Raw genomic sequence first — 22,819 nt, 5'->3', positions numbered from 1 at the left:
TTTTCTGCCTCTACGTGGAAAGAAAATCATTTGAACTTCTCTGGAACTTTAGCCAAAGACATACTCTTTCTCTGTTTCATCTCCTAAATAATTTTTAGTTCAATTTGACTGAAGTTTTGGGCTGAAGAACTTGGATGTCTTCTTTGTTGCATATAATAAGCCTCACCTAGCAGAGAAAGGAGCTGTGATTCTCATTCATGCTTCTCCCAAAGTCAGTGAGGCTTTTACCATTAGTGTCAAGGAAAAGAGGATCAATCCCTTGCATGTCTAATGCAGAAGAAGGAATGAATCACTTGTAGATATACCTGGTTGCTCCTGAGTGGGAGCCAGATCACCTTCATTCCTCACCCAGTGTAACACTGTGCTTGCTTCTGTCAACACACTCAACTCGGTTTAGTTCTGAGTCATTTGCAAACCCTAAACTCCCATTGTCTTCAAAGAACGTTTGGATTAAAAAGAACATCGTGTTTACTCAGGCTGAAAAGAAATTGAAACATTTGAGATCAGCACACCTTCCAGAAAGTTTGGAAAGATTGCTTTCCACCATAAGGATGTGAATAGGATGAACAGGGGGGGATGTGACGGATGGACCAGCAGTCCAGAGGACCTTTGGTTAATCCCAGTTGGCAGTGCAAGAATGACAGGAAACTCTAGTGGAAAGGATCAAATTGAAAATGCTGAAAATATTTACTCTTAATAGTTCATAATTAGATTGTAAGTGCAGAGCTACACGATACCAGGGTCGTCATAATGTTCAGATAGACACTGGATACTTTTATTGGAAGTGAGGATATACAGATTTATTTAACAACAAATCGTAGAACATAAATGAGAGATAATTAAAGGATATAAGCCTTTTTACTCTTCAGAAAATAAGCCACTGTCGGAGTGTTGAGGATTAGCAGCGATTTATTTTTCACAGAGGTAGGCGATTCTGTGTCAGTCCAAAGGCACTGAACCTTCTTTGAAGGATCTAGTGTTGGCCATTCTCCAGGGCAGCACACCAGGCTAAATGGACCTCTGGTCTGATCTAATAGGGAATGCTCTGCAATCCTCTAAAGAGTAATGACTGCAAATTAAGAGAATAACCAGAAGATTCAGTGAGGATGGTAAGGCTTTCCTAAGAGGTGTCAGTCCTGGCAGAAGTCAGTTATTTCATTGCAGTAAGTAAATCAGGCTGAGTTCTCCCTGCAGTGCAATAACAACAGATTGGGAGGCATGCAAAGCAGCATCAATACATAAAAATTAAACTACTTTTAATACACAAAGCTGAGTTTAGATAAATGCAGAGCAGGGAAACAAAGGCACAATATTCTTTGAAAGTATGGCTTTTTATGTTGTTTTGGAGACTAATTTCCATATAAATAAAATGTCAGCTTATCCTGTAACTGTCATGATAAATTGGGGCATTTAGGCTTTTGCGCAAGGTGCTCTTTCTGTACCTTATTAAATTACAGGATCTTGGTCTTTTGCCAAGTGCCAGGTTGAAGCTCTCTCTGCTGAAATGCAGGGAAAGATGTGGGCCTGAAAGTCAGAAGAAACTAGGTTCAGTGCTGAGCTGAGAACCTGCCTGCAAGTCTCCTGGAACACTCTTGTTTTTGCATCTCTCTCTGTAGATGCTTTCATTTACTCATAAAATGTCATTTGTATTAATTTTCCTGTTTTCCAGAGTTTAATAGGTTGTCATGACATAGAGTGATTATAGATGCTGGATTGAAAGTGGAGGCAAAGCACATCTTTGCCTTCTTGGGTTCCAGAGATCTGCTGGCAGCAAACTGCGTTGGGCCTCTGATAAATGCAGGGCTGCAAACTGCTGTGCTCAGGCTCCCAGAATAAGAGAAGCACTTCTGGAATTTTTGATTTTGGGTACTGGGTACTCTAATATTCCAGCAAGCATTGCCTGTTCAGATAAATCACCTTTTGGCTTCGCTCTCTCCTGAAAGCGTCTGCATGCCGCTTCTAAACTCTGAAGTGAGCAAGTGTCTGCTTTATACCCATAGAAGGGTTAGATTTATTCCAGTGGTTGGATGACTGCTAGTACTGTGCTGTGTTCTGAAGCGTATGGTAATAGAAAAGAGCATTTTGAATTAATTTGCTATGAGTTAATAAAGAGATTTATTTGATGAGAGCTTTTGAAGGTGATGATGCTTAATATCTGAACAGGATTTAAGATGTCCAGAAATGCACCTGAAGAGCTTTGAGAATGATTGGTGTTGGGAAAGTAAATTTTAATAGGAACGAGCAAGCTTCAACAAAATACTTTTTTTTTATTTTTTATTTTTATTTCTCTCTTTCTTGTAAACTGCTGAAAAAGAATTATGAACAGCTCTTGGTGAGCTGGTGGTCAGGGATCACGTGGAAAGACCTGGAAATGCAGCAGGAGAGGGGATGTAGTGAGCACCACAACATTTTGCTATAAGACTGTAAGGCTATAAGAGATGATTTTTCTTCTTGCATTTTCTAGATTGATGAAGCTATCATGGCTTCAGTGGTGCATGCAGAATATAGAATATCAAGTAGATATCTCGACCAAATGAAGCATCTGATCTTGCCAAATGTTACTGATTTCATGAAGAGACTTGTTCTACTCTAATCAATGACAGGCAGGAAGGACTGGCTTGTAGAAAAACATATATATAGCTTAATGAGCACTTAATAATTAATTGCTCTTGCTTAGCACTATAGCGTCCTAGTCTTACAGCTTCCTGTGTGATGTATTTGAAGAAGCTGGGAAAGATCTTACTTGAAGAAGGAATGGCTTGTAGTTAAGGTTATTCTGCCCTCCCATGGTTTAGGATCTGATTCTGGAGTTGCTTACCAAAAGTCTTTTTCTTCCTTTCCTTTCTCAGCAGACAAAGGTGAAGATGGGAGCTTTGACCAGTCTTGCTGTGTCTTAGTCTAGGGTAGATTGCATTTCATTTAGAGCAGGGAGCACATTTGATAATCTTCAGCAGGGACAACACTGGAGAATTTCACCTGGATTATCCAGTGTATTTACAGATGGTGTTGATTATTAATTTTGAAAATGCTTTAATTAGAAAAGTCCGAAGCCTTTGAACTTGGGGCTATTCTGATGGTCTCGTTGGCTTTCTGGTTGCGCCAAGGGCTGCACGGAGTGCTGCACCCCCGCTGGTAACACACAGAAGTTCTCTCTTAGGACATGACATTTCTGGCTTCGGAGCCTTTGCTCCTTACAGCTGCTCTGTTGTGGAGAGAGTGGGGAAAAGGGTGTAAGGTACGGGCTCCAGACGGGTTAGGTCTTTATGTGCGGGATAGAAGCAGATGCTTTGAATGCTGAAAGGTTTTTTTTTTATATAAAGCACTGCAGACAGTCTTTGTAGCATATTTATGTGTAATAAGCTGGGTTTTGTTTTTTATCTTTTTTCTTTTTTCTTTTTCTAGAAGGTAAAAAAAAAAAAAGAGAAATTAAAACCACAGCAGTATTTTCCCATGCAGCTCTGTTGAGCATCCTGCAGTCTCACATGATCAGCTGTCCTGGTGGGGTGGAGTGTGGGAAGGTGTCAAAATACGTCTCTCAATTTTTTTTTTTTCTTAAAAGGGAAAGCCAGATGAGTGCCAAAAGCCCTGTTCTCTTCTTTAGCCCTGCAGTAACAAACTACATGAGTGTATGTTATTAAGATGATAAGATTAAATTTCTAGCTACTAACATGCTATCACAACAGCAAAGGGGGATGAAAGATCTTGAAAAAATTATGAAAATTAGCTTGACGGTCTCCTTTTAATAATAAGATCACTCCTAACCCCAACAGACAGTGTAGGCTAGAATTCCACAGGGCTTTTTTGTGGTCCTAATGATTTTAATAATACTTTGTGCTATGTAGCACCTTTCATTAGAGGATCACAAAGTGCTTTACAGTCACTAATTAATTAAGCCTCACAACACTCCTGTGAGATAGGTAAGTATTAGACATATATTAAGCTGAGACACTGAGAGTTAATGATTTTTTGCTGCATTATTCTGGCAAAATGATGGATGTGTAAGCGCTGGATGTGTATTATATATGCGTGTGGGGGTGTGTAATATATATGAGTGTAAAAGTATTAATTTTACTATACCTGAACAAAGAGGCCCTACTTGAGTCTGTTGAATATAAATGTGTATTTTCATTTAACTTGATGCTGCAGCATATTGATGGATAACATCACAGTCTTTTTAGGCCCTTGACTGAGTTTGCTGTTTGTAGACTTATACAGATATTATTCAGCGATGTATCACGAGATTCAGACCTCTTCATAAATTCTGTTAAAAAGAGAATATGACTAAGACTTGACCTAAACCTGCTGAGCGAGCAGAAGGCAACAGCCATGATGTTTCAAAAGGCTTTGAGGACAAGTCATCACGTTCAGTAAAAGTAAAGAGTAGCAGCAGTGACCCACTGAGAGAGCTGATGATCAGCAGATAATTAGCTTTTGTATTCACCACCCATAAGAAACTGTTGCTTTTCAGAATTTGCTTTTTTGCTTTCCTTTTTTGAAACAAATGCACTAGTCACTATGGTAATTCATTATTGTGAGTTAGAAACTGATTTCAGTAGAGGATTCTACCTTCTGCTTCCAGGTACGAACTGATGTGACTGCAAAACAGAAAAATCTCTGTTAAATACAGGAATTGGGCAGAGTAGCCTTGCCTGGTTTTGAGGGAAACTGTATGTAGCTGTTAGTTCAACTTGAAAATAGTTGAGGGTGGTCATATCAGGTAAAACAAACCCACATGGTTTAAAGGATAATTTCAGTGTAAGGAAAATAAGGTGCTAACCCCTGGATTATGGATGAGTTCTGCAGCCTGGGCCATACACAAAGCTTGCATAGTTCAAAACACCTTTTCATTTACATCAAGCTTAGTGGTTTTGGTTTTTTTTTTTTTTTCCTTTCATTTTGGAAACATGACCATTTGCATGTAGTTAAGGCAGTTCTGTCCTAGTGTCTGCTCAGCACTTGGCCTCTACTAAATGGCCAAGACTTTCGTTTGTTATTGTGGTGCCATTTTTGAGATGTGGCTGGTTACCCATTGGCAACTAAATTAATACCGCTAAATTCATTGCAACTGGAGCTGTAGGCAGCCAGCAGGTGATAACTTGCAATTGCTGACAGCAGAACCTGGACTGGAACGTTATTTGTATGCCATTTTCACTTCCTTTTAACCCAGTCCCTTTACAATAAATACCTGCTGATATATGTGAATTTTCAAGACACTTTTCTACAGCATTTTTCCAGCTGATTTTCAAAACTTACTTACAGCTCATTTTAAACTTTTGGTGGACTTTACATCTAAGAGTTTTTTGCTTTGCTTTCTCTTGTGTGTGTCTGTGTCTGCGTGTGTGTGTGTGTGTGTGTGTGTGAGAGAGAGAGAGAGAAAGAGAGAGAGAGAGAGAGAGACTGTCTAAAGGAGAAGACAGCTATGGTATTTCTCATGCTTAAGGGAAGTAGACAACAGACACTATTTGCATAGTGCCCACTAATAGATGCATGTAAATGTACAATAGGCATAACAATGTTTGTAAATAAAAAGCTTATTTTGAATACATAACTTAGGAAGGAAAACCTTTTTTTTTTGTTTTGTTTTGCAGATATACAGATCAGCTCTCAAAATGTCTTCTGTGTCTTCCGTGCATCTTCTAAGACAATTGCATTAGCCTGCCTGCTAGTTGACTAATAGAATTAATAATTGTAAAAAGCACTCTAAAGCCACATGCCTTATGAAGTCAATGCTGGGTATGATTTTACAAGTATGTGATCCATTTTTTCAAGTGAAATTGTTAACTGAAAACATTCTTGGCACACAATAAAACATTGTGCAATCTGTTATTTGTCTTAGAAATAATAATTTCGGAGTGGCTATATTCTTTCTGTATGTAACTTATTACTTGCTAGGGGATGGTTTCTTCAATTTAGCAGTACTACAGATGTAGTTTTATTTACATAATATGTCTCTGAAAAACGATAGTGGTAGAATTTCAGCGACTAAAAAATACTGTCTTTTTTTTTTTTACTGTCCCTCTGAGTGGATATCAAGCAAATAAGTGTCAGAAGATTTTTCAGAAATGAAAAGTAAAAAGGGGAGAAAATCCTTTTCGGTTGAAATTCAGAAAGTTTTGATGTTTAAATCAATGTTGTTGTCTTCTTTTTCACTCCCCGAGCGTAGAATACTGCATGAAAGTGTTCCACAAGGCAATTTTTTTTCCCCTCCTCCATTAATGCACAAGCATACGGATATGTAAGGAAAATTTGAGCTAAAGTATCTAAATCTGGAGTTCTGTCTAGTTAGACTGTGTACGGTCCAGGTTTTTCTTTTCTCTGCTTTATAGGGATTTTTTTTCTGTCCTCTCTGACTCTATTCTCTGAGTTGCCATGAAGATAGCAAAATCTCTAAACTTTCCTTATCTGCCAAAAATATCTATAACAAAAACATTTTAAAACATTGCATTCAGTCTTGTTTAATTTTGACTGAGGTAACAGCTACAATGTTTACTTTCTTGATTTCTGATTTTTCTTCACTGCTCACAGTCCAGGCTCCTCTTTCTGTCCTCTAACTGCCATGAAATGCATTTAACCAGTAGTTATTTTAGAAACAGTTTGAGCCATGCAGCCAGGTTCCAAGATGAAAGATACAGGCTTAGATGAACATCTACCAGAGATGCCCACCAGTATTTTTAGTGTGTGTCAACCAAGAGCATTCATGGATTCCTGCAGAGAAGCAGCAGTGCTAAAAGGACTATCTTTATACCTAGAATTATATATGTGCGTATGTTGTTGTAGTAGGCTGAGTCTGTAGTGTAATAGTTCTCTTACCACAGCAGGAAATCCTTCTTTTCTCTTAGTTCTGAGTGACTTCATGGTTCAAAAGTTATTGGGGAAAAAAACAGTGAAATTCAGTGTGCACATATCCTGGTAGGTGTGGTTGATGTTAAAGAGGAGGCGCTTGGCTTCCAAAGCATGTGTGCCTCCTACAATGAGGAATCACAGTGGGCATTTAAGAAACCTATTAGGACCACACGGAGTGTCAAGATTTCTGTAATAAAAGCTGGCATTCCGTGTGAAAGCCGTCTCACTGCAGCCCATGCTGCCTGTGGATCGGCTCAACCACAAAGACAACAGAGCCAGCCCAAGAGACAAGTTGAACACTTCCCTTAAGAAGTTGTCTGTTTTTATCGACGTAACATGCAGTGCCCTTTCATGTGGAGCAGATGTAAATAAGAGGATGTACAGACGCCTGTTCTTTTATTTTTAACCTCTGTCCCCAGCGTACTTCTCAAAGTACTGTTTTGAGAAGGTCATCCTCAGCTTTCAAAGGTCTGAATTTAGCACCGTTTGGAGTGCATCAGTGTTGCTCCTAGAATCACCAGGTGGTCCTCCCTTCACAGAGCTATAAATACATGCATGCATGCATACATACATACATATATACTGCCTCCACACGTGCCCAGTGGCAGAGGTCCTGGGAATGGGGTTGGGGCTTCAGTCTGCAGCTTGCATCTTGTGTGTGGTTCTGCAGGTTCCTGCCACTGGACCACACGCAATTTAGCAAGGAGAGGCATCCATCATTGTATACAGCATTGGCAAAGATAAGAGCATGGAAAAAGTTGTAGCACATCTGTCTTCTGCCCATAGCTAGCATGTGAACACAAATGGATCAAAGCTGCTGGTGGTGAATATAAAATCCAGAACCATGCAGTGGAGAGTGAAGGGAAGTTTTAGATAATTTCTTTTTCTAAGTAGGCTGGGGAAGGTGAAGATCTGTAGCGCATCAGGAATTTGGCTTACTACCTGGTGTGTTCTGGTTATTTGTGTCCCACAGTATCCCCTGTCCAGCTAGCAGCTCATTCACTGGTGGCAGGCTGCTTCCTTCTCTCCGCTCCTCATTGCCGTCCTCTCTGAGCTCTGCTAAGTGGATGCTGCAGGCGTGCCTGCACAGTCAGCAGCGGTGGCCTTGTCTGAAAAGTGGGGCTGAGCAGAGGGGCTGGCGTGATGGGATCCATGTGGGTTCCAGGTGTTCTCTGGGTAGATCCCTGCGCTGCAGCACAGCCATGTCAAATGTCTGGGTCCAGGCCTATAAAATTTTATTGACAGCGGGCTTCCTAATAAAGTTAGTTTCTCTTTGTTTGGCAAATAGAACTAATTATATGAATAATGGACTGTGGGGCCTGACTCTTGAATATCCATATAATCCTGTCTGAAGTTTATGGGCAGAACAAGGGCAAGCTTTTGCTATAGAGAAACTGATACCTGCTTAGGAAAAATACTTTCTCTGAAACCTCAAAGTTGCTTCTCTCCTAAATCTGTTTCCTTTATAACTTCAGTGCTCCTGACTATGTCTCCTAGGTGTATTTTTTGGTAAGCTATGTTACATGTGCTTGAACAGTATATGGGCATTAGTCTACGAAGGCTTATTTTTTATCTTAGTTTTTAAAACGTGTTTTAAAGGAAATATTTATTTAATGTTAATTCTGCTGGACTGTTAGTGTCAGAAAACATAAATGAAAGACATAATTCACTCACAGTGATGGAAGTGTTTTCATAGTGTTTAAAGTTCTCTTAGTTGAGTTCAGTCTCATGTGACCATTTTTTTAAATGCAAAGTTCCAGTTTACTATGTAGACTAAAAGCCTATTTGACAAAACTTCTCTGAAAATCTGATGTATCTGTATAGCTAAGAATGCTTTAAGAAGTGTCAGACCTGTTGTGTATCTTGAATAATTCTATAGGTTGTTTTTTCTTTTTTTTTTTTCCTTTTTCTTTTTTTTTGTCTCTCTGTGGTAGATATGGTCCGGAAAAAGAACCCCCCTCTAAGAAACGTTGCTAGTGAAGGTGAGGTACAGACCCTTGAGTCTACAGGTACTGAAAGTGAAGAGTCTGGAAGGAAAAAAGAATTTTCCACAGAGCAGATGCAAGAAAACACTGACCAGCCTGATGCGGCAGAGTTGAATAACAAGGAGGAGCTTTGCACGCATGTCCAAGAGCCATCTTCCAGCATTAAAAAGGACTTGAAAAGCTCAGTGCTGAGTGAAAAGGCTGGCTTCAATTATGAAAGCCACAATAAGGGAGGAAATGTTCCATCCTTCCCTCATGATGAGGTGACAGACAGAAATATGCTGGCTTTCTCATCTCCAGCTGTTGGGGGAATCTGTGAGCCCTTGAAGTCTCCTCAGAAATCAGATGCAGATGACACCCAAGATGTGGTCTGTGCCCCGTCAGGAGATGCAGCACAGACAAATGAGGAGCATCAGATGTCGCCAAAAGCTTCAGATGAAACGACGCAAGCGCAAAGTGGTCAAACTGATGGCCAAGGCTCAAGCCCGGTCCCCATGGCCTCAAAAAACCCACAAGTGCCTTCAGATGGGGGTTTAAGGCTGAACAAATCTAAAGCAGATTTGTTGGTAAATGATAACCCAGATACGGCGCCTCTGTCTCCAGAGCTTCAGGACTTCAAATGCAACATCTGTGGGTATGGTTACTACGGGAACGACCCCACAGATCTCATCAAACACTTCCGCAAGTACCACCTAGGACTGCACAACCGCACCAGGCAGGATGCTGAGCTCGACACTAAAATTTTGGCTCTCCACAACATGGTGCAATTCAGCCACTCCAAAGACTTCCAGAAAGTCAACCGCACTGTGCTTTCAGGGGTACTGCAGGACATCAATTCCCAGAGGCCTGTCTTATTAAACGGGACTTATGATGTGCAGGTTTGTATTTTACCAGTCTCCTCGCTTCTGCTAACTTCCTTCTCAGCTGCAAAGTCAACTGTTTGCAGAGCCTCTCCTACCTACGCAGTTAAAGTATTTTATGTAACCTGCTTAAGCCTTATGAACCATTTGGGTCTGCTTTAGCCAGAATTGCTGCAGGTCTGCTTAGCATCTTGTGCAGTGGAGGAGCAGTTGGCCTTTTGATTGGTGATATTTCATTGTAAAATTTTGTCATTCTGATAATCAATAGTAAAAGATCATACTCAGCAAGCAGGCAGATTGCTATGTTAGTAATCATATCTGAAGGATTGACTGTCGTTGAAAGAAAATAGTGAATAATAATGAATAATAACAACCAGATAGACGAAAGACAGCAGCTGGAAATTAAAAATATAATCCTAAATTATCAGCTGCTGGGAGTCAAGATTTGGCTTATTGGTTCTTTATTAAGATTAAAAAAAAAAAGACAAGTCTTGGCGATGTTGTAGTTGTCTTGTGCCAGATAAACAGGATACACAATGGGTATTTAAAACGTTTTTAAGAGTAACAGCAATGCATGATGTCCTTCACTTTAGAAGGCATGCCTCAGTCATTTTCTCATGTAACTGGAGCAGTGAAAATACTGCATTTCAGATAGTGCTGTAAAAAAGAAATCGTATTTTTACCATAAAGAAGTGGAGTCAGAATTTTTTTTTTCTTGGAGTTTCTACTAGTTCCTTATCAGTTAATGTGTAATTAGTAGAGAAAAGTCTTTGGTGCTGCCTTTATTTTTTTTTCTTTATCCTCCCACGACTGTGCTGAGATGCAGAGAGATGTTGTAGAGTACCTCAGTACTCTGGGAGCAAGGTTCAGATTTTAAGAAAAAAATCAGTGCTAAGATTTGCATACAAAATGAGTTCAAATGTCCATCTAATTCCAAGAGCATGTTTTCATAGGATGTGATGTCTGACCTCGTAGCACTCAGCGGACAGAACACTAAGTTGTGTTTAAAAGAACTTACAGAAGGTAGAAGACATTTAATAATGCTTGCAGAGGCTCAAACTATAAGAAAGAAATTTGGCAAACCAGGTTAAGATGGTTAATATCTAACTTCAACTAAGAAGTCGAAACAGGAACTTGAAGCTTTTAAAATGATTTAAACTTCTGCTCTTTTTTCAGAAACTACAACTTCTTTGTGGAGCAGCAAATCAAACTAAGGTTGTTATTATGCCTAAAAGCTGCAATCTTTGAACTGCTGTCTTATTAAAAGATCACCTCTCTGTCTTGTGTCAGACACTCTCTCCTGTCAAACTGATTAGAAAGCAAATACGTGATTTAGTTGAAGAGGTTAGAAGTGAATAATGTCAGAATGTGAAATGATGTTTTATAATTAGCAAGTAGTATGATGTTAATACCTGGATTTCCTGCTATAGTTTCAGTTTGCTGACTCCGGGGACAGCATCTTAAAGCAGCTGATCCATGCTGTCAGGAAGACATTCTAACTGGAACAGCTCAGGCATACAGTGTAGAGGAATTTGAGTTTCTAAACACACTTTCATTTCCTCCAAACAATTGTTTCGTTAGGTCCTTAGTTATTTATAGGAAAGTTTATGCTTGATTAGAATGAGCTGGACACTTTTCCTATGCAGTGCTTTCAGAAATAAAACAGATGTGAGAGCTATCTCGGTTTGAGCTGATAGAAGTAGAAATAAAACAGCTGAACCTAGACTATACTTGTCTACTAAACCCTGGCAGTTAGATACTGCAAGGAAGACAAAAAGCGGTAGGAAACAGCCCGTAGATAATCTACTTAAGATCAGTCTTTTCTCAGACAAAAAACATTTTCCAAAATAGAGCAGACAGCCTATACAGTGTTGGCAATTTATTTTAAAGAAAAAAAAAAATGGATCTGGAAACTTAATTTTTAAGAGTGCTAATTTTCCCTGCCCAATTTGGGAAGAGAAGATTAAATAAGCTTTTGTGCCAAATGCCATACTTCATCACTTGCACATGCACCAGATGTTGATCCAGAACATGTCAGAAGATAAGTAACTGATTAATATTTTTATGCTTTCTCCTCCCCCACTCTCGATACAGAGCAGCTTTGTGAGATTCATAAACACAGTAAAAGAACATTTGAAAATCCCTTTTGCACCCACATGTGTTTATGTTGCTACTATGTCCATTTTGGAGGGGTTTTTTCTCAGGCATCTGAATGTCTGGCATCTCCTGTAGCAGTGAAAAATTGCAGTGCTTGGAGCTGCTGTTAAAACTGTTTCAAACTCCTGCACTAAGCGAGGGAATTGAACCCAAATAATCTAAATTTGTATAGGTATGAGGCTAAAGGGAAATAATCTCTTTGTAGTTAACTTGAAATAGTAGTGGACTAAACTTAAGGTCTGATTTATTGATCCTTTTGCCCTTAACAAACTGTTCCGTTGTAGCTGGGGTGGAAGGTATTGATAGATTTATGGTCTCAGACCAGGGAGCTGGGTGCCAAAGTCAGGGGATGAAGATGAGTAACTTTGATCTGGCTCACAGCGTCGGCTGGAGACCACCATATATGAAGATTTGCATTAGTGAGGTGTGCTCTTGTGCATTGTAGTTTGCATTCATAACAAAAGTGAAGAAAAAAATATCTGAATGCAGAACAAACCAACATGTAATATCTGTAGGTGGGGATGTGAGGGAGGTGTCTCCTTGCTAAAAATACTTTTGGTTTTAGAGCACAGAAGTAAAATCTATTGTAGAAACTTTTTTTTTTTTTAAAGAAAAATAGAACGACCTCCCCCTAAGGCATTGAATACAGGTTTTATAGTTTTTTTTGTAGTGTAGTCAGTGAAACAGTGCAGATACACATTTGGCTTCACATCACATCTAGCTACAAAAATATTGGGATTGTGTTTTGTAATACGTAAAGAGGATTTAGTTGGGAACCATGTAAATAATCCAAGATTTCTGGCTTTACTATTGTGAAGACTTGTGTTTGGTTTGAATATTTAATCAAACAAAATTCCATTGTCTTCTCTGAAGATGTGATTTAGGTTTGAAATTTTCTTGTATATATTGCACCCATTTTCTTCCTTACAGGCTTTTATTTCATTAAGTTATAATAAATTGAATAGGACTGCGTAAATTCACTGAGCTGTTTTCTGGAAGATTGACTTACTTTCCTGTATAGATTTTAGAAAACATTTGCTAGCACATGTCTGAATTCCCAGAAAGATGTGTTTTCAAAGCTTTACTGTTGTTGTCAGAATAATGCGTAGGTTACTCTGAAAGTAATGCTTCCTATTTATTTCCATGGAAACTACAACACATATGAAGACCACACTCTCATTACTTGATAGAGCAGTTTTGCAGCTATAGACACTGTTTTTCAACATAGTTAGTACCATTAGCTGTGAATTTTCTTTAGCAGGGAACAAGAGCATGCATGCCATGCTCATAAATACCTGCACCAGTAGAGGTGACCACTGTTTCACAGCTACTCTGACAGAGTAGTTGCTAGGAAAATATTGGCCATGCTGTCCATATTTCATTGGCCCAAACAGATGGAAGTCATGAAGTGCCAAATCCAGACTGTACATTGGGTGTGGTAGGGTGGTCCAGCCAGAATTGCCGGTGTGCGCCACTGTCTTCAAACTAGGATGGGGCCGAGCGTTATTATGTTGCAAGAGAAACGTGTTGTTCTCTGGCCTGACTCTGGATGTTTTAACCTTTTGCTTAGCCAGTGTCATGATGTAACAGTCAGAGTTGATGGTTTGTCTGGGTTCTAGGAAATCCAGAAGGATCACCCTATTACTGTCCCAAGACAGTGCACATCACTGTACCTGTTGAGGGTTGTGCCTTGTACTTTTTTTTTAATGGGGAATTCGCATGTTGCCAATTCTTGGACTGCCTTTTTAACTGTGGCTCATAGTGGTGACATCACATTTCATCACTGATGATGATGTGATCCAGGAAATTTTCACCTTCAGCCTTGTATTAGTTCAGTAAGTCCCAACCAAGTTGCATACCTTTTTGTTACTGTGAGCATTTGTAAGATCCAGCTGGCACAAATGATATTCCAATGTTGCCACCATCATTTGCAACACATTGAAGCCAACATTCAGCTCCATACATAGTTCCTTGATTGTAATCACTTCATTTGTTCACATGAGCTGGTTGAGTTGCTCTTCATTTTGTGGTGTGACAGCTGTGCATGGCTATCTGAAGCATGGCTTGTCTTTCATGTTATTGTCACCAATATTGAAACACACCACCTACCACCTCATTGTGCTTACATTCCCTATTTGGTCTCCATAAATGTTCAGCAAGCATTTATGGAAGTCAGTGGGTGCCATTCTGCATGGAAGAATTTGGTTATCTTTGCTTCATACACGCTTCTATGTCAGATGCTGTTTTGTCAGCCTGTTTCCCTGCTGTCATGTCACACGGCAACAAAATGAATATTGGTGGGAAGGTTCAGCCTCTATTTTCATACCAACAACATCCACCTCTTATGACATTGGCCAGCATAATGAAATAGGAGGTGTTACTTTCAGAGCATCCCTCATATTTGCAGTCAGTTCAGTGGCTCTTGCTACCTTTTCTTCACATTTACTTAATTGATAAGTAGGCAACTAGAATCTTGCTGAATATTTTAGCCCACAGATGGCTTTGTGTACGTGCCTAAAGCAGTGAACTTCAGGCCAGATCTAAAGACTCAAAGTATAATTCAGCTGACTAAGTTAACAGCTATCATGCTGAAGAGCATTGCTTTGCTGTTGTGTGATTAAGTTGTCTGTGTTTGATCTTTATGACTCTCTAATGTCAAGTGTGGAATGGTCTGGAGACAGGCAAGTTGCTAGCCAGTAGGCAGGAGTCTTTTTTTTCCATCCCTAGGTTTTGTTATGAGTAGTGAGTGAGAACAGCTTCCAACAGAAAGGCTAGAGAGTGCTGTCTTCCACATGGCTTATAGCAAAGGGGAGGACATTGTCCACTGAGGAAGAAGTGGGCTTGAATGCCCTCTGACAGAGCAAGGAAAGGAGCCTACTTTTCCTGTTTCCTGAACAAGTGTTCAAGCCATTAGGCTATTGTATAAAAGGGACCATGACCCCATTTCCTGATATGTTTTAAAAGAAAACAGTGTCCCTCAGAGAAAGGGCAGAAACGTCTGCATTCAGGTGAGGATTTCAGATGGGTTATCCCAAGGGGGAAGTGTATTCCTGAAGCCGTGAGTAAAGGCATACTGCAGTGCTCAGCATTTCTTATGTATGACTCTAGGCAGCTTCACATTGTGCACTGCCTCTGAGAGCTTCCTGCTCAGAGTGGCTCTGCTTCTCAAGCCTGTTGTCACGTTTCCCTCCTCTGACGCTCAGTCTGAGAATACTAAGAAGTGTTTGTTTTGTACCCAGCCCTCTGACTTTGATTGTTTCATGATTTTAGATACAAGCATGCTTATGCCTTATAAGACAAGAGAAAATTCAGAAAAGCTGTGAATTAATAAAAATTATCCAAAAATTTCCTCATTGTGAACCCTGAGGGGGGGAAAAAATAAAGAGTGCATTACATTGGCTAATTGCTGTCTCACTTACTAATAAGAGATTGGTGGCAATTTTTTTCAAATTCTAGATATCTGATAGTATAAGAGTTGTCTCATACTACTCAGCCTGATCCTGTGTCCTATATAACTGTGGTAACAATTTTTCCAGGATTTTCATAGCTACCGAGAGAATGTCTGGATGTTCACCTGCCAGGCTGCTCAGCATCCTACAAAGTGGCAGAAGTGCCAGTGCATGGAATATAAAGTTCGTTATATTGAGTTCTTTATAAATACATGGTGAACTTCATGTGCACACACAAAGTTACACGTATATGATATTTACTGTTCTGGAGTTTAATATATCAAATCCAGCACCTTTTCTATTCTTACATTAGAAGTAAGTGTGTGACTATTAAAACAGCTTAGAATTAAAGTCTGGCCTAACTAGGATTCAGATGAATGAGAACCAGTGGTTTTATTACTAATAGTTTCTGTTTTTTATCCTCTGCTCTTACGTTAGCAGTTTGATTAAATGTGAAGCTGTGAAGGTAAGACTAAAAAAGTTAGAGGTACAGGTGTAATCAACACCACTTCTCACGTTTAAGGTTTTCTCTGCTTTTATAGCGGGTTTGACAGACCGAGTCTTAGAGATGTGGTGAAAATCCAGACAGAGGGCATTAAGTTCACTTATTAGTAACTTAATAGTAACTAGTTACTATTGGTAACTAGTAATCCTTCTAGTTCAGTTTTGTCTTCAAATGGACTTTCTTTAAGATGCCACGGATACATAACTGTTTGATGTAAATGAAGACATTTCTGGGGAATTCTTTTTGCTCATGCACATGCATAAAGAAATATATTCAAGTTTTATGTTGTTGGTCTTATCAACTTTAGCTGAATTGTCCATGAATCTGGAGTATGTAAACAAAATGACCAACTGTTGTTGTATATTACATGTTTGCATTTCTTGGAATAATCTTGCAGGCAGTGCTAGAATAGGCCATAGCACTGAGAACTCTCTCTGGAGAAGATATGAGTGTTGTACCTGCAAATGTGCATATCTGTTTGAGTCTCCCTTCTGCGTCATGATAGGCTTGGAGACTGCCTTGCACCTTGACTCATAACCTCCTAAACCCAAGAGTCAGCGAGCTTTCTTAAACCACACACACACGTGGTTTAAGAAATGGTGACAGGTGGAGAAGTAGGTAGTGGTAAAGCAAATGTTTGTACATTTATACGTATGTACTTGTGTGTATTCACTAGCTCTGTGACAGAGATGTACTTCTTTCAGTTGGAAGTAGTCTGCCTTCAAATGAGCATTCAGATGGGCAGTTTCCTTAGAACAGCTGATGCAATGTATAATCACAGTAATCACAGCCTTCAAAGCAAAGTTGTGTGTGTATTAATATTAATTTTTATGCCAGGAATATCTGGTAGTGCTGAAAACTGGCTAATGAAGAAAGTTGGTGAGACTAGCAGTAGTCATAGAGATATTTAGATATACAAACTGCTAAAGTCACTCACAGAAATGAGAGCTAAAAATTAAAGTTGTGGGGAAAAAAAGGGAAGTATCTAGTTTTTTTTTCTGGTGTAAATCAGTCTAAGTTAGCCTCCAAGTTTGAGAGGCTGTGTGAATTTGCAGTAGCCAGAGAACTTTCTGGTCCTTCTATCTATTCAGAGAGAATAAACGAAGTGGTGGTTTCTGTTATTTGCTAGTTGTTAGTCTGCTAGTACTGGTTAGTAAATTAAAGTCTTGATTTAGTGTTCCTTTATTGCTCTTATACATCTGATTTTCTGACCTTAATTTAAGTTCTATTACTGTTCTTATACAATCTTTGTTGCAAAAATATCCTGATCTGCAACTTAAAAGTCTAATATCAAAAAGCAATACTGGCTTTAATGGCATCAGACTAGATATTGAGAAGAAAATACTGATTTTAAATGAATCATAGAATGTCTTGGGTTGGAAGGGACCTTAAAGATCATCAAGTTCCAACCTTCCTGCCATGGCAGGGCTGCCACCCACCAGCTCAGGCTGCCTAGCGCCCGATCTAGCCTGGCCTTGAACGCCTTCAGGGATGGGGCATCCACAGCTCCTCTGGGCAGCTGTGCCAGCATCTCACCACCCTTTGGATAAAAAATGTCTTCCAAATGTCTAACTTAAATTTCCCCTCTTACTTTAAAGCCATTCCCACTTGTCCTGTTGCTGTCAGACCATGTAAAAATTTTGTCCCCCTCCTGCATACACATTCCCTTGGATTCTGGAAGGCTGCAGTGAGGTTTCCTCAGAGCCTTCTTTTCTCCAGGCTGAACAAGCCCAACTTCCTGAACTTTTCTATATAAGATGGATACTCGAGTTCTGTGATCATCTTCTGAGCCTGCTCTAATAGCTCCTCATCTTTCTCGTGCTGGAGTCTCCCCTCCTGGACATGGTACCAGTTGGAGCCTCATCAGGGCAGAATATAGGGTAACAATCACCTCACAGAATCACAGAATGGCTTGGGTTGGAAGGGACCTCAAGGATCATGAATCTCCAATCCTTCTGCCACAGGTAGGGCCACCGACCTCCACATTTAATACCAGACCAGGTTGCCCAGGGTCCCATCCAACCTGGCCTGTCTACCTCCAGGAATGGGCCATCCACAACCCCCCCGGGCAAACCACTCCAGTATCCCACCACCCTCTCCGCAAAGAACCCTCTCCCCCCCCGACATCCAACCCAGATCTTCCCTCCCTCATCTCAAAACCATTTCCCCTTGTCCCACTCTTACCTACCTTGAAGGAGTTGACCTCCCTTGAGTGTGACCCAATACTATACTTTCTTGTTTTGGTAAATAGGAATAGCTCAGAAAGCTAGAAGTTTGCCCTGAGTCTTTGCCTCACTTATGCAACATAGTTCTATCTAAAGATAAATTAATCGCAGTATGGTAAATAGTTTTTGAGTGGATGTGCTCTGAAGATTATCCCATTTTACATGCAGAGAGAGAGAATGAGAGTGAGCGAGTTTTCCATGTTGGAGGTTAGAAAGCTGGGTGGTGTTACACAAACTTGCATGAAAGCCAGGAATCTGTTCTGGCCTGCATAACATGAAGAACTTCATAAATGTGGGATGGTTAAAATGTTCTGGATGCTGTATTGCACAAAGCAAATGCATAAACAAGAACATTAGAAAATATTTTGGGATTAGAAGATTAAGAGTAATTGGCAAAGGCAGACTGGATGGCTCAGGAGATTGGTAAGGGATCTTGAGCCTTTCACCTCATTAACCAAAGAGGTAAGCCAGGTAATCAAAAAAGATGATTTGTTATCATTTGCTGTTCCAGTGCAGATGGTTGCTCTGGTTTCTAATCATTTGCAGCAGATTCCGGGGGTCAGAGACAGCTTTTCCTGCACAAGTAAGTCTTATGGTTGAATCTCCTGTGTGGATATAAGCCTCTGCTTTCCTAGTTTCTCCTGGTGGTATTTTCCTCATAAACCATGTTTACAGGAGCTGACCAGTGTTGTCTTGATATTTTTTATTTTATTGTCTGTAAACAGAAAAATATTTTTAAACTCCCTTGACATAGTAAACTTCAGGACTGAACTTCAAAAAGGAGGTGGGAGAAAAGAGAGGGTAGCATTTGGATCAAGGTCAGATCAAATATGAAGCAACATTTTTAAAAAAGGCAAAAGTGAAAATACTTTTCCGTGCCCAAAGCTATCAATTCCATGAAATCATAGTTTTTGGTCTGTATAATTAAGGTAATACAGCCATATCTGTTGGAAACATATAGTGCAATTATACTGTTGTTGAAGTACTTGCCAACATGTTGTAGAAAATATGTTTTGAAATATTGTCAATTATTGTGTTTTCTTTCTGGCTTTTTTTAGAAATATGCGTGGTACGTGAGGAGATAGCTTAATTGTATGAACACACAAGCTTTAATCCTTGCAGTAAATCTAATCTCAAACTTTTGGAATTTTATAGTTTTCCACATTAATAGATGAATTGAACAGTTAGGAGTTTTGAGTTTCAGGGAGTGCTTTTGTGAAATGTATTTCAGTTTAATTCCCAACTGGGAATTAACGACCTTGAAGAACAATTTTGGAAGAATATCAGTGCAACCATCTCAAACGCAATAATGGAAAACCTATCTTACATAGCCCCTTTTATCTGTGTGACATAATAATGCCTACTATATTCCAATAATTGGGGTGCTACAGGGTAAACGATAATCTCAAGATCTCACAAGAAAGTGACAGTGAAGGAAAGAACTAACCAGCCCTCCCCTGCCCTTATAGATACGTTGTATATTAAGATTCCCTCTAAAATCCAAATTATGACTCTTCTCTGTTTGGAAGGTGGTCTTATGTTTCCAGGGCAAGTTCTGCCTGCATTTGTGACTCTTAAAACTATGTGAGCTGGCACTTTGGGGAATTTTGGTATTGCTTTTGTTTGGTTTCTTCTGCTTTATTTTGGGGAGAAGTGTCTAGTCAAAAAAATAGAGTTGTGAGGGCAAAGCAGGTGACTAGGTTTTGCTGGAATCAGAATAAAATATGAAAGTAAATACTAAGTGTAATCACTTCTGATATCACATACAAATGTGAATATTGAATTATAAAGTAAACATACATATTTCATTTCCCCCTTCGTCTTTCTCTCTCATTCATTTTTCCTCTTTCTGGGTAAGACCAGAGGAAGCAGGAGATTAAGGATAGCTCCATGCCCAGTGAAGGAGTTTGGTGCCCGTACTCACGTAACTGAAAAGTCTGAAAGCCAAGCCAAGACTTGAACAGAATGCATGAATTCACAGTTCGGCAAAAGTGTAGGCTTCATCCAGATTTGGCTGGCTAAAAGCTGAAACAGCTTCTGTTCATACCATCACTGTCAAGTGCTTCTTCCAACTCATTATGTGGGAGCCAGTTTCTTTTCATCTTTTTACCTGATGACCCCCAAGAAAGCTTTAAGTAGGTTTTGTTATTCATGAAAAATGTATTTTGAGTGTAATAATGTTAATGACTCTGTGTTGCCTTTCACGTACATGCTCTTCTCCTAGGACACATTATTTTGAATTGTGGCAGAGTAGTCACAGAAATGCCAGCCCAATAACTGGTTATCAGTTACATTCTACTGCTGTGAAAAGTGTGTTGTTCCCCTCTGCTGTTGCAGTGGCTAAACCGGAATAGTATGTGAGTACTTTGTTCAGTTTTATCCTCTTCTGGTGAAGAGAAGGATGTATTAGCAAAGGACACAAATCTCCTACGTCGGCCACTAAGCAGGATTACCAGAAGCTACAAGAATGCCATAATTTACAGTCCATTGTACAAAATGCTGCACTGATGATTATTTTTCTAGCATTCATAAATATAAGTAATTAGCAATGAGCAGCAGCAGGGATTATTGTCAGTCACAGTTTCCAGCTGATGTCTACTGATTGTCTGTAAATACATTTGTTATCTGTAGGCTCTGTGAATGGACAACTGAGAGTAATGAATGCATTTACTCATTAGAATACCACCTAAGGTAAAGCATTTTAGCCAGTTTTCTATGCGTGCATCAAACAAACATATGTATAACTAACTAAATGAGCAAAACCAGATCACCTTGCAACTAAAGCAGTCACACAGAGAACTGCTGTTATTGTCTGTTTGCCGTGCATTCTTTAAGTTGTCTTTCAATAACATTGAGACTTTGAACGTTGAAACAGTGTGGTGGATAGAGACCTCAAGTGCCGGAGTAGTATGGAGCAAGCCCAAATTCCACTTTTGTCAGTGATTCAGGCTCAGTATGGTTTTGTCTCTAGTTCTTTTTAGGCATACAATGAATAAAACAAGATAACTTCTGCAGTGCAAATGTTCCACAGAACATTTTCAAAATCAAATTCATGACTTGTTATCAGAAGTTGGAGCCCTAGTTTAAGTAAAAATATTATTGCAGTCACATTCTAGCTATTGGGCTTTCCAGCTCTCAATTGCCTATTAAGATATGTTTCCTAAACAAACAGAAAGCAATTTTCAGTTTATTTAAGAAAAAGCTTTAACCAACATATGGGAATTGTGCTTTCTTTATTAAAAAAAAGTGAATCAGAGGCTGCATAGCAGCTTATTATACCACAGTTCAGCAGCTGACTGACTCACTATTCTGGTGTTCAGTTCTGATGGGATACAAAGAATAGCGTCTTATTTTCTGAGCTAAATGGCTAAAAGGCATTTATACTACATGCATTTAAAAATGTTTACATTTCATGCTCTGTATGTCTGAGTCTTTCCGTATGGTGTGATACCGAATGAGCGGTGATCACATGCTTTCCTTGTGGCACAGCTGTTGAGGATGAGAAGAAAAATAACTACACCATTTGCGTAATGCATCACAACTGAATCCTGCAGAAATGTAGTAATACACTTACTGATTGGGAGGATGAAAATCTAACCCTTTGTGGAAATTGTATAGAAATTTTATTTTGCCTTTAAGGCATCTCTTGAGTAGAAAAGTTGAGATTGTGGTACATGGAAGCTTCCAGCTGTGTCCTCGATAGAGCAGCGTAGTCTGGCTGATGGCAAAGGAGTAGTTGACTGTGGATTTTGGGTGTGAAGAGAAATTATTTTCTGAATGCTGTACATTGCTGGCTGTTCAGGAAAATGAATAGAGCAGTGGTGACACTGGCCAGGAGATTGTTTTTTGGCCTCCAAAGCAGTTGTATGGGAGCAGCAAATCTCCCCTGATGTCACGGGGCAGGTGTGGTGCACTCCTGGGAAGGGCAGGCCTGCCTGCTCTGAGAACATGCAGCACAGCAGTGTAAACTCTGCAAGCTTTGCTTCCTTCCTGCAGACCGTTTTGCTCAGAGATCATGAGAGTAGTTAAGTAGACCTATCTTATTTTTTAATTAGTGATGTCATAGACTTGGGTGTGGTAAGTTTTTTCTTTGTCCACATGCCATTTTTCTAGTGTATCTTTTCCATCCTTGTTTAACTAAATTGGGCTCTGTGTATGAGAAGATTTCCTTGGAGAATGTCTGCACTGAGTAATCTTTGAAAAAACCACCTTTCATTTCAGACATCAGTCACTATAGCTTTGTTTAAAGGCATGCTGGCAGATACTGGATACTCTTACAGAAATGTTTTTTAGAAGGATTGGTCATGCTCTGACCCAAACAGAATGACTTCACTCTTTTAAATTCAGTTTTTGTTTGCTCATGTTTAGGATGCAATTCTCGTGGGCATTTAAGCATGAATGTCATAAAAACATGTAGGAGTATTGAAAGAAAAAGACTGAGAACTCATACTTTTGTTCCACACCTGATAGAAACTCTCAGCTAAGCCTTCTGTAAAGAGTACAGAAATTTGGGAGCTGACTGTTGCATCTTCTGTCAATAACATGACTTAGTGAATTAGTGAAGGAGGTCTCCTTCTCTTGGAGAAATCTGAATTCAGATCGTGTTCCAGATTTGTGCCCCAGTTTCTCCAAGTGCTTAGTATTCATGTGGAATTCAGCTGTGCAAAACATAATCTTCATCAGCAGATGCTAAATACATGAGAGTATGACATTATGTTAGTGCAAGCACACAAATGCAAATGATGGTGTCCTTGTTTAATTTATAGGCTTATGAATTTATTGCTCTTTTTTTTTT

General features: G+C 39.5%; 1 protein-coding gene across 5 annotated transcripts in view; it reads left to right on the top strand.

Moving 5' to 3' along the window:
• Window positions 1–5,313: 5,313 nt before the first annotated feature.
• The window catches only part of TRPS1 (transcriptional repressor GATA binding 1), a 173,550-nt gene continuing 156,044 nt past the window's right edge, over window positions 5,314–22,819 (top strand). The window contains exons 1-2 of one of the 5 annotated variants that reach the window (XM_010709244.3): window positions 5,314–5,733; window positions 8,778–9,706. In XM_010709244.3, the coding sequence (XP_010707546.1) occupies window positions 5,718–5,733; window positions 8,778–9,706 (945 nt within the window). In that variant the 5' untranslated portion in view covers window positions 5,314–5,717. Of the gene's footprint in view, window positions 5,748–8,777; window positions 9,707–22,819 lie in introns of all 5 variants that reach the window. The other 4 variants (XM_010709243.3, XM_010709245.3, XM_003205243.4 and 1 more) reach the window with 4 other exon arrangements.

Source organism: Meleagris gallopavo, chromosome 3, assembly GCF_000146605.3.
Source record: "Meleagris gallopavo isolate NT-WF06-2002-E0010 breed Aviagen turkey brand Nicholas breeding stock chromosome 3, Turkey_5.1, whole genome shotgun sequence".
In the NCBI taxonomy this organism is placed as follows: domain Eukaryota; kingdom Metazoa; phylum Chordata; class Aves; order Galliformes; family Phasianidae; genus Meleagris; species Meleagris gallopavo.
Note: the sequence above shows the minus strand (reverse complement) of the source record. Positions and strands in the feature narration are given on the sequence as shown.